The sequence below is a fragment of the Tenrec ecaudatus genome, chromosome 14 (genome assembly GCF_050624435.1).
Source record: "Tenrec ecaudatus isolate mTenEca1 chromosome 14, mTenEca1.hap1, whole genome shotgun sequence".
Classification (NCBI taxonomy): Eukaryota; Metazoa; Chordata; class Mammalia; order Afrosoricida; family Tenrecidae; genus Tenrec; species Tenrec ecaudatus.
The window spans coordinates 27,636,733-27,649,064 of NC_134543.1; the positions used below are offsets into that span (position 1 = coordinate 27,636,733).

Sequence of the window (12,332 nt, forward strand, 5' to 3'; positions counted from 1 at the left end):
ACCAACCTCTAGAACAGCAGGTCTCCACCTTCCTCATGCCTCTTTCATACAGTTCCTCGTGTTGTGGTGACCCCCCCCACCATAAAATTATTTTCTTTGCTACTTCACCACTGTCACTTTGCTACTGTTATGAATTGGGCGACCCCTGTGAAAGGGTTAACCCCCAAAGGGGCCGCGACCCACCGGTTGAGAACCGCCACTCTAGCCACAGGGAGGACCTAGGAAAGGCTTTCTGGGGAGCGGCCACCTGAACCTCACTGTGAGCTGGACAGTGAGTCGTCCTGGGGAACCCCCCTCTTCTCTTTCCAGGTGCCGATCTTTCAGCCAACACTGAAAGATGTTACAGTTCTCGGACAGCTGTGGAGTTCAAAATGTATTCTTCCTGAATCTTTTCACTTACATAGAAGCACTCAGCTGCTAACCCAAAGGCTGGCGGTTCAAACTCACTCAGCCGGCCAGCTGGAGCAAGGCCTGGGGTCTGCTTCCTGAGAAATCAAAGCCCAGGAAGCCGGAGAGGCACAGGGCTGGGTGTTAGCTAAGCAATCGCTGGGGCAGATCTGCATTGAGTGGGTTTCCCCAAGGAGTTGGAATCAACAGGGCACAGCAGAGCACAGCCCTAGAGAGAGATGCTAACACCCCATTTTATAGGTAAGAAAACCAAGACCAGAGACTTGCTGCCTGGCTAGCGAGTGGGGGCTCCGAGGGCTGATCCCTGGGGTTCGAAGCTCTCAGGGCCTTTTTCTGGGCAGTTTGGGCTCAGGAAGCCAATTGGCTCCCACATGAGAAAGGCGCCTAAAGGTGTCCAGGTGGCTGAGGGGCTCATGAGCGAAGCGGGCTGCAGGGACCCTCCCTGTCCCCAGTGGGTCTGAGTCCCCACGGCACGCCAGCTTTTAAATGCGCTGTCCTTTGTTGGGATTGCTTTCCTCGCCCTAAGTCAACATCCGCTTCCCGAACATGACCATGTCTTTGTACTCGAGCGTGTGTGTTTAAAGAGGACCACTCCAATTCTAGGCGCTCAGGTCCCACAGGAGCGGGACCTGTCCCCGAGTGGGATATGGGCACACAGGTGGTCCAGAGCTTTGGCCCATGCTCCATGCTGCGGCCAGGCTCCTCGAAGCCGGCTGCGTCACACCTGTACGCGCCGATTTCCCCACCTGGTGTGGGCTCCTGCCTTTTTCTTGGGCTTCCTCCAGCCTGGGCCTCAAGCTGCAAAGCTGTGTGGAGACGGAGGACTTGTGAGGCCGAAGCCCCCTCTGCTGGGCAAACGTAGGCTGGCAAGCCTGGGACGTGTCGGGTAAGCTGATCCTCTTTTTGGGGAGGGAGTAGACTTTTGCAAAGGCAAAGATGCTGCCGGCTTTTCTTTATTATTATTTTTTTCTTTTAAAAAATAGTGGTCCACTTAACCAGCCTGCAAGATGTGGCTGGCCACGGACTTGGGAAACCACAAAGAGTGCCATTATTGGGGACATGGGCACAATCTAAAGTTCTTTGCATAATGATGTCATTGTTCGATGGTCTCAAGGTGGTCTGACTCACAGCCACCTTATGGTCAGACGTCACACTGCCTGGTCCTCGCCATCCTCACAGTTGTTGCTGCGTGAGCCCATTGTTACAGCCTCTGGGCTCCTCCATCTGCTTGAGAGGCTTTCTCTTTCCTAGCGACCCTCTGTTTGACCAGACGTGATGACCTGCTCCAGGGACTGGCCCCAAGCACGGGACACGAGACTTGCAGCCTCATTCCTAAGAAGCCAGCTGGCTGCACTTCTTTGCAGATCCAGACCAGACTCACCACCGGAGTCCTGCTGACTCACTGCGACCCCTAGGACTGGGTAGACCTGCCCCTGTGGGTTTCGGAGGCTGTCATTGATACCCTGTCTAAAAGCCAGAAGAGCAGCTGGTGGTTTCAAACTGCTGACCTTACAGTGAGCAGCCCAACGAGCAACCCTAGTTGGTTAATAACGTGTCTTTGTAATTCAGGTGAACATGCGTTGGTTTGGCACTAGAATTCGTGTCACCCATCCGGGTACCAGCCTGCCAGCTGTCCCCACACCATTTCCTCCAGACTCCTTAAATAAAGCAAAACAAGCCCTCTGAGGGGCATACCATGGTCCCTCCACACAAGGCACCAATCAGGGTGCTGGCACAGCCCTGCCACAGCTGCACTCAGTGCCTGCTCCCTGCCCAGTATCTGCTGCCTGAAATGAAAGCCCTCCCTCGCCGCTTAGTCCCTGGCCTCCAGTTCAAGGCCACTGGGCAGCGGCCAGGCCAGCACTTAGGACATAGGCTTGCTTTGTCAGCTGTTGCTGCCTTTGGCTATCTAAAGATCCCAACCCCCCAGTTGGCAGGGCAGGCCTGGTCCCGGGGTCACTGCAGCTAGAACTGCTGCCCCGCAGGCCCTGGCGCTGGCTCGCGCCGCCCACATCACTGCCAGCACTCCTGGGCTCCACACAGCTTCAGTGCTCCAGCCGTGGAAAGGAATTCTCGGGAGTCTTTGGTTTCTGGAGACAGCAGCTCCTGAATCTAGGAGGTCTGGTGTGGACCTGCAGTCCCCGATGCAGGGGCATGTGCCTCTACCAAGCTCTGAGGCTGGCACTCTCCCACCCAGGAAAGGGGTTGGCTCATAGCAACCCAGTGTTGACTGTGTCCCTGGCTTAGCTGGCTGAGGACTTAGCTCTGCTAGTACCCCACACACCTGTGCTGCTGGCCCTGGGCTCTGCCGCTGCCTTTCAGCGACAGACCTTTGTTTTTATCCAAGCTTTAAGCCTGAGCCAGGAATGGGAAAAGGAGTCCTGGTGGCGTAGTGGTTACTCAATGGGCTGCGAACCACAAGGTCAGCAGGTTGAAACCACCAGCCACTCTGTGGGAGAAAGACAAGCCTTTGTCCTCCCAAACCCACAGGGGCCATAGGGTTGCTATGAGTTGGTAGTGAGTTTGGAGAGATTGGAGCATCTCCCTCGTTGCACCTGTCGTGCCATTGCAAAGGTCTAGGACTTAGGTGTGTTAAAGATGGTTGTTGAGTTAGGGCCCCCGAGCCACAGCCCCCCAGACCTCATCTGAGGGGTGGAGTGCTACTGCCACGAGGTCACGTTTGTTTGCAGCATTGATGTGCCAGGTTCGGTCTCAGTGCTTCCCCCACAGGGTCTCCTGGGAGCCTCACCACTGTGAGCTAGCTCCAGCCGGGTTACCGAGAAGAGACAGAGCTTGGGGAGCTTGCTTGAGGCCACTGAGCTGGTAATTGTGACGGCAGGCAGAATTCAAACCTACTGTAAGTATGGCCAGTGCCAGGATTCACATGCTTCATCACTCTCTAGTTTCCTGGTGGCGCCAACACATGCTCCATTGGAGGTTCGGGCCCACGCAGAGGCACCTTGAAGGAAAAGCCTACAGTGATGTCACTGCCCAACCCAGCCCTCGAACACCCATGGGGCACACTGCTAGCCTGACTCACATGGGGTCACCCTTAGCCAAGGTGGGCCCACTTCTTGGTTCTGGCCTACCCATCCTCCTTGCCTCCTGTCTGCCCAGGGCAACTTCTGAGCAAAGGGAGCGGAGGGCAAATCCACACGACCTTCGGGATTTGGCCCCATGAGAACATCAACCATCTCTGCCTGTGTCGTTGTTGCTGTTAGATGCCGTCGTGCTGGTGCCAGCCTGTGATGAGCCCAGGTACATCAGAACCAGACAGACCCCTGGTCCCGCGCCATCCTCACCTGGTCCCTGCGTCAGACCCCGTGGCTGCGTCATCGTGTCAGCCCGTCCTGTTCACTCACCCGGCTGCTTTACCAAGCACGACGTCCCTTCCCAGGGGCCGGCCTCTCCGGTCGCATGTCCACCGTGCGTGAGATGATGTCTCGCTGTCTTTTGCTTCTAAGGAGCGTCCTGTCTGTACTTCTTTTGAGACAAACCGGTTGGTTCTTCTTGGAACCCCCAGCACTTTCTCTGCCTTCTGCTCCCCAACCCCCATGAGCCGGTCCAGGAGCCCCAGTGCCGTCGTGCGGGTGGGAAGGTGGTAGGCTGCTGAGCTTGAGGTTATCCGTTTGAAACCACCAGCTGCTTGGGGGGCAGAGGGGTGTGTGTGTGCAAAGAGGAGGCTTTCTATGCCAGGAACGAGTTAGAGTCTCAGAAACCTACAGGGGCCGTTCTACCCTGCCCTCTAGATGGGGCCATGAGTCTGTTTTTATAGGTCAGTCTGGTCTGGGTCCCAGGCTTGCTGCTCCCTGTAGTATTGACTCCTTCCTGGACTGCACCAAGCTTGCAAACAGGTGCACATGCACTGAAACTTGTCCCTCCCCCTCCCCCCGCCGTGGATGCAAAGCTCACTGGAAGCCACACAAGGGCAGGAAAGCATGGTGGGCAAGGTCTCAGGGAAGCCAGGGCCCCACCTCCATCTTGCCTTTGACATGCCATGGGGCCAAGGAGCCCTGGTGGCACAAGGTGAAGGGGTGACAGTTCAAACTCACCCAGTGGGTCCATGGCAGACTCCATAAAGATGACCCCCGAGACACCCTGCGGGGCAGTTCTGCTTGGTCACATGCAGTGACTGTGAGTCGGGATCAACTGGACAGCACCCAACAGCAGCAGCCACTGTGGGGCCTTGGATAAGCGGTTTCACCTCACCTTGCTCCCACGACCCGGGGACAAGCGAGGCTAGCAGATCTCCGCCCAGCAAGGAGGTCAAGCCAGTGTCTGAAGCCAAACTCAGCAGGACACAGAGGAGGGTGAAGGCCAAAGTGTTATTTTCCAGTTTCCCAGGCTGCAGCCTGACGCCATTCAGAGACTGGGTGTGCCTTTGACCTTAACTGTACCTCTTTCTCTTTTTCCAAGCACCTCCTGCCTCCACCTTGGTCTGTGGCTCCTGCCTCACCCTCCTGCCTTCGAGCCTCCAGACGTAGCAGGCTGAAGGATGTAGCAAGGCTCCCCTTGGTAGGGTCCTGTGCAGTCTGCCCCAATGGAGCCTCCCCTTTGTGGCTTTGTTGCAAGGTGGGAGAGGACTGCACGTGGCCTCAGCCCTTCCTCTGGGCCAGACAGTTCTTCACAACATGTGAACCGGGCAGCTGCAGTGCCCCAAACCAGTGGCTTCTGCGTCAACTCCGCTCCACATGTCGGACTGGGATTCAGAGGCCATTCAATGACTGACTTTGGGCATAAGATCGCCAGGCCGTTCTTCCAGGCACCCTGAGAACACCAAGTCTTGGAGATCTCTTAGCCAGGCGCAAGGCTGCTGGATCCTGGATCTCAGGGCACGAGCTACCCTTTGGGGCTCAGATGTCATGCCAGGTTCTTTAGACGGAGAAGGTTGGGAGATCAGAGAAAGGGCTTGGCAAGACTCCATAGACATTCAGGAGTGTCTCTAAGAGGGCTTTGACCTGGCTCTTCCTGCTTCAGTGGTGGCCCACAGGGTAAAACCAGAGGGGCTACATTTGTAAAACGTGAGCAGAAATAACGACAGGTCTATGCTCTGCTAGAAACGGGCCTCTCTCCTAGGACATGAGGGCGGCATTGCGTAGCAACCAAATCTCAGCAGCGCCCTACTCAAAGATGGTAACCACCGTACCACAGTCCCTGTGGGTCACGCTCCGTGGGAAACCCTTCTCTTGATTGCGATCCTTGCTCCGAGTGTCCCGTTCCAGAGCTTTGACCCATAACCCCCCTGTTCTGGGGATTGTTCAAGGGCACTCACACACTGCAGATTAAACTCATTCTGGTGTCATGTCCATGGGCCATCACTGAATGTGGTCAGACCAGTTTGAAGTCCCGGTCTCTAAGCACTGGAAGCATGACTCTCAGTAAGTCTTTAGGAGCTGACCTGACACCTAGTGGCGACAAGCAGCAATAACCCATTCACTTAGTGTTGGTAGTGTTGGAGGTTGGAGGTGGTGGGTAGATTTTGGCTTCTCCATCATTTCCAGCATTCCCCGAGAGCCACCCAAACAAAAAACACATAAGAACATGTTGTCCTTTCAACTTTACACAAAAGATCAATAGAAAACATCTTGAGGAAAATCTGTTGTGTGGATTCAGACCCCTGCTCGGTTTTCCTGGTCTCTGTCTTGGGGGGCTTGAGGGTTTTAACATAGGGGTGGCTATTCAAATCCAGTTCCAGATCTGAAGGGTGACGGAGGCCCATAGCCTTGGCTTTTCTGGTCTCTCTCCAACCAGCACGCTTGGTTTCTTTAATGATTTGGGGTTTTGTTCCACACGTTTCCTCTCCCGCTCTAGGACCATCCTTTGCGGATCAGTGAGCAGTGGGCGCCGAGGCTGATGTTTCCAATGGACCCACCTGTCCACTGAACTCTAAATGTTTCCATAGGTCTTTCTACGCTCACCATTCTTCCCTCGGGACGGGGGCAAGACCGAGACTTGCACTTTGAAGGCTGTTCATGAGTTTTGAAGACCCGAGTTAGTACACTCACTGAAGTAGGATGTCGGACAGTGTCTTTGTGAATGGTATTGTATCAACTTGACCTTGGTGTCCCCGAGACTACGGAAGGACTTGACTCTTGTCGGAATCTTCTACCTTGGCCTTAGACCCCACTGAGATGAAGATATTGGATAAAGAGAATGGGAACATATGGGGGGGGAGGGGGACGACACACAGATTCTTTCAAATCAGTCTCCTGCCACTTGTGCAGGGGCCTTCACGGTCACCTCCCACCCTGCCTTCGGTGAAGCAGTATGGAACACACAGAGAGGTGCCATGAACCCTAGAACTGCCTCTGTGACCCCACGAGCTGCTCTTGGATAGTGGTCTTCCTCTCTCTTTCCAGACTTCCCCATCGTTTCCCACCACTTGTCAACACAATGCGCCAGGCCCACGATGTGCTCACACACCAGGTATTTATTGTACTGCAGACAGTGCTTGAGCTCCCGAGCCCGGGGTTTAACAAAGATATAACCCTGGGGGATTCCGCCTACCCACCTGGTCTTAGCTATTCCTCTTCTGCTTTTGCTGAAACCTTTGTCTCTCCCTGTTTCCCCACAGGACTTACAAAAGGAATTGAGAGAGACAGGCTCTGAGAATAGATGGGGGTATCTGCCTTTAAACATCTCTGGTTTTCAGGTGAAGCCAATGAGGTCCCAGCACGAAGCCCTGGCCAGTCATGGTCTTCCCTGCAGCCCTTGACATTGGTCTCCAAAGTGTCCACTCCTTGTCCCCCAGCCACTCTGCTCTCTGAATTCTCTCCCCTGCACCCAGTTTCCAATCACTCTGGCAACTGCTGCTGCCACTGACCCTGTCCCTTCAGTTCTAGCAACCCACTGCACCCTCAAATTGTCCCGACAGCTCTCCACAGGGCCAGAAGAAACGCCCTCCCCGCCAGTGGTCACCAGCACCCCCGGGAAGGGCCACCTGCTGAACCGAGGACCAAGCCAGACTTTATTTGCTTGCGCACAGCCCGGGGCTTGGCAACGGTGAGCCAGGAGCTTCTGCCTTCTTTTAGCCTTTTTCTCTGCCGCCGTCGGACTTCTCTCTGGCGCCCGGCGGCGATTTCCTTCCGACCAGATCTGTGGTTATCATGTATTCAGGGAACTGTTGGAAAGGTAAGAAGGTAACCGTGAGCACCCGTCCAGGACGAGAAGGCAGCTTCAGATTCCCACCAGCCTCTGTAAACCGACATAGCCTCTCGGCAGCAGCGGGTGGAACGAGGGTCTGGGTCCCTCGGCGGGGCGCAGGGTGGGGGGTTGGGGTGCAGTTGTACGGGGTTTACACGGTGGGCACAGGTGGAAACTGGTTAGACCTTTTTGAAGGGCAATTAGAAGGGGTTTGCTTTTCCTTCTGGCAAGTTTTATAATTTTATTATTTACATTTAAATGACATTAGCGTTATGTTGTTGAGTCTATTTACAACAAGCCGACCTACTGATCATGCTCTCAAGCCCCGCCCACTCTCCTGAGCTGGCCCGCCCCTCCCTGATAGTAGACCGCAGGTACTGTCCCCTTAAGCCTCTTCTCTACTTTTGAGGACTGCCCTTGTCACTCAGTCCCACATGGATGGTTTTTAAGAGACCACAACACTCAAGGCAGACTGTCTTCACTAGTTTAGCAGAACTATTACTTGGTTTTGCTCTGTTTTCCAAATATTTTGTTTTAGGTGAAAGCTTACACAGCAATTCAGTTTTCCATATTATTTGGATTGAAGAAGACATCCGGGGAGATATTGATATCTATTCTAAAGGTTATCTCTCAGGCAAGAGAGTCACCCAGCCCCCGGCTCCAGCAGTCTTAACTCTACAAAAATCTGAATGTCTGTTCTGTAGTTTCTCCCCTCTTGATCAGGATTCTCTGACAAATATCTGATTAAAATATTCAATAACAGTCACTGGGCACCATCCCATTAAAGGTCTCTTAGAAAAAGAGAATTTTTGTGGGGGCAGTTAAATATTTTTTTAAATAAAAAAATCTTTCAGATTTAAAGTGTAAGTTTCAAAATTATCTTTCAGTAGTTGCGATGGGGCAGTTCCTCGGGGCCTGGTTTAGAGAAATAATCGTGTGTGCAAATATTTATGAAGAGGTTTTCAGATGGCGCCGTCGAAACCCACACTTTAGAAACAGCATGCAAATCCCTAACTGTGAGATTTCAGTAGACCCTGCTGTCCCTCCAGGGTCACCACACAGCCGTGTAAGAGACTGAGGGAGAGCAGAATCAGCATAGAAAGGCCAGGCAATCTACAGAGGAACATGAACGTGTGATCTCGCTGCCGGTACATAAAAGGCTCTGCGTGCACGCATGTGGGTAGAATCATAGGTAGCAAAAACACACACGTAGTGTGACTGCTACTGGCTACATGGTGTTCTAAATGCGTTCCGGGCATTAACCCATTTAATCCTCAAACATCCCTGTGTCATGGATGCTACGATCAGCCCCAGCATACAGAGGAGGCCGCTGGCCCTGGGAGGCTGGCCCCCGTGCCCACAGCTCTTCAGCAGGGGAGGCTTGATGGGAATCTGGGTGTTCTGCACTACAGCCCTTATTTTCAGTCCTCCTCTGGCTTCATTTCTCGCTCCTCCACCCACCCACCCACCCACACACCCACGCATGCACGCATGCGCAGCTCCATTTGATTGAAGCGCATGGGAAGAAGTGTGGCAATGCACATGTGAGTGCGTGGGGCAGGGAGCATAGGTTGTGGGGAGACCGAAAAGGACCTTGGATTTTTCTCCTTGCTGTACCCTTCTGCCGAGGACTCGGGGCTTTAATGAACAGAGAGTCCTGGTAACCACAAGGAGCAACACCGACTCTGGCATAAATCTCACAGTTCAATTGAGACCCCTGCTTTCAGACTGCCAGCAGCTGTAGGGGGCCACACGAACTGCCTGCCCAGATCAGAGATTTAGGGCTGCCGGCCTCAGTTCTGCCTTTGAACTGAGGCTCCTTGGCACCACTGCACCACTTTCAGGTGGGCAGGAGGGGGTACAGGAAAGAAGCACCTGAGCAGCACAAAGTGGTGGTGGGGGGGCTTGAGGAGGCGCCCCTTTGTCTGGATGGCAGTGTCACCCTGAGGGACCCCAACAAGTGCCTGTCACTTTCCATGTTTGCCCCACAGGACCTTCGCTAACCCTTTTGAGTGCTACCATCAAGATCCCATGCCAACACAGGGCGTGGGGCTCAGACCGGAGAGCTCCTCAGCAGTAATAGGGCAGGGCCTCTTACGATGACTAGCCCCTGGTCGTCCGTGCCTCCTCCACTGAAAGACATCCAGAGAGGCAGAGGTATGGGGAGTAGGGGATGTGGGGCAGGGGTACCTGGTGGGAGCCCCCTTCCCCTCCAGCCTGTGCTTGGGTGCCAGACAGCTGGTGGCAGGAAGGGGGTACAGGGGTGGGCTGTGGGGCCACTTGGACCCGGGCTAATGGCCAGTGTTGCACTGTTCCAGATGTGGGACTCAGATGTTACAGCTCAGCAGCGTCCTCTGCCGAGTGGGGGGATTCCAGTGGGGGTGATCACTGGGTACTGCGGGGTTGGGTCCCCTGCCGGTGACTGAAGAGCAGAGCTCTTGGCACATGTGAGGGGCACCATGGGGGCTGGTTGCTGTGGTTCCTGCTCTGCTGGCTTTTCCATCAAATCAAGGCCATCCACGTCACCACCCAACCCTGCCCCCAAACCACACCAGAGGTCAATGGCCTTTGGGTCCCCACACTCACGACTTTGTCCTTGCTGCCCTCTGTCTGGGCAGTCACCCCTGTTGTCTAGGTCTGTCTGTCCTGCCAGACTCGGCTGAAACAGCTCCCCTCCCACCCAACTGCTGGCTCGTTGGGCTATTGTTGCACGTGACCACCCCTCCTTCCCACGGCCTAGCAGTCTGCTCCCCAGGCTCCCTCCTCCAGGCGTGAGTCCTGGGCTGTGCCTCCCTCTGTCCAGCACATGGCTGGGGCTCACTAGTTCTGCTAAATGAGGGTATTCAAGAGGGGAAGGTGAGTACACATTGGGGTTCAATGTGGGAGCCCGGAGAAGGCAGCCACTTGCCGCAGGGCTGGGGGAGGGCCCAATGAGCTCAGGCTGACTTAGCCAAGCCCTTTGAACCAAGACCATGCCCGAGTGGCCAGGAGATCGGTGGGGGCCGCGGGCGGGCCTGGGCTGACCTGAAGCTCACCATGCCTGTACTCTTCTCATCCAGCTTCTTTACCAGCTCCCGGATTTGGTATCGGTTCATCGGCACCTTGTTTTGCTGAGGGAATGGAACGCGTGCACTTAATGGGGCGTTGTGCCCAGCCGCTCTTTGGTGGGCCTCGCTCTCACGGCCACACACGAGTGCCTCGCTTGACTGGGCACCACGGTTGCCAACCGAGGTCCCACGGGAGATCGAACCCACACAGTGGGGGAACAGGAAGAGGCCCTGCCCATGGGTCACTGCCTGATTCCAGAAGGTCTCCCTTCTGTGAGCATCACTCAAGGCGAAGGAGGACCAGAGGTCAGTGAAGTGGGTGGCCTGGGGTGGATAGGAACTGCCCTTTGCAGCTTGGCGAGGTTCACTCTCTCTTCCTGCTCCCTTCCCCTGGTCGACTCTCCTCCCCATGGGCATGGACACTGAGTGGTCAGTCTAGCTTGGTCTGAATCCAGGCAGACTTTCCCCTCCTGGGTCCTCTTCCTGCGGGTCCAGCTTTCTTCTGGGGCGTCTCTGAGGGCCCTCTTTAAGAGTGCCTTTCTAGGGCCTCCTCACGTGGGGCGGGGAACAATGCTAGGACCACAGTTGGGAAAACTGGGGCTTTGCGATGTGGTCTCCCTCCCTTTCTCAGCTGCCCAGCAAACACAATGGGGGAAGGACCTTTGAAATGAAGCATGTATGTTCAGGTGGCATCTTGGGGCCACAAACCATCCAGGGTACAGAATGGCTTTTAGTAGGGGTGTCGAGGGTGGGCTATGGTTTCTGGCTTCCCTTCTGGCCAGATAAATGAGGTGAGCTGCCCACAGCACCAGTCCCTGGAGGCGTGCACTCTCTCTCCCTCTCTCTCGTGCCCCCACCCCCCACCCCAGCCCCAGTACCCAAGCACAGAAAGACCAACATACCTGCAGCATCATCTTCCTGAACTGCCCCACTGACATTTTCATTGCTCCGGTGGGGCTCAAATTCTTGAAAAAGTCCAGGATGGTGGTCTTTTGCTGGTCCGCATAGCTCTGAGAAAAGTAGGGAAGGCCAGGAGCAAACCCTTGATCTTCCAGCGAATCTAACAACTCCCACTGCCTGTCCAATGGTCACCCGAGATCCCAGACCAGAAAAGGCCGAGGAGACGCTAAGAAAACTTGAGTCTCCCATACGCTAGCCCTTGTGTAGTATCGAGCCCCCAGCCTGGCTCAGGGTGTAGCTTTGCTGCACATCTTGACGGTCCTTCTGCATTTTGTTTATTTATTGTTGTTTTTAATATTTGTATCATATCGTTCCATAGTTAATCGTGTCGAGCAGAATTGTACAATTGCTACCATAATCCATTGCTCGTATGTGTGTTTTAAAAACCAGTTTTATTGATGTACAATTCATTTTGGCGTATAATTCAATGGCTTGAATATATAATTTAAAGAGTTGTGTAATCATCCCTATAATCCATATTAGATCATTTTGTTTTTTTTACCCATGATTATTAGCTCCCCATTACCACCAGCCCAAAACCTCCTGCTACAACCCTAAGGAACTATTAATATTGTTACTGTCCCTATAGATTTACTCTATCCTGGGTTTCATATAAAGAGAATCATATCAACCCCATCCCCCAACAATGATGATAGAACAGAGAAAAACCTCCATCCAAGGGAAAGCAGAACAACAAACGAAAAATAGACCCCAAGGGAAAACAAATGATACTACGTTCAATTTAAAACTAACCGTTTCTGCAGTAATCCACTT

The 12,332-nt window shown here is 54.1% G+C and overlaps 1 protein-coding gene across 1 annotated transcript in view; it reads right to left on the reverse strand.

Annotated features, from left to right (window-relative positions):
- Nucleotides 1-9,604: 9,604 nt before the first annotated feature.
- Nucleotides 9,605-12,332, reverse strand: part of LRRC74A (leucine rich repeat containing 74A) — a 34,687-nt gene continuing 31,959 nt past the window's right edge. The window contains exons 12-14 of the mRNA XM_075531655.1: nt 11,501-11,608; nt 10,576-10,661; nt 9,605-9,683 (exon numbers count right to left, since the gene is read on the reverse strand). Of these exons, the coding sequence (XP_075387770.1) occupies nt 9,605-9,683; nt 10,576-10,661; nt 11,501-11,608 (273 nt within the window). The remainder of the gene's footprint in view (nt 9,684-10,575; nt 10,662-11,500; nt 11,609-12,332) is intronic.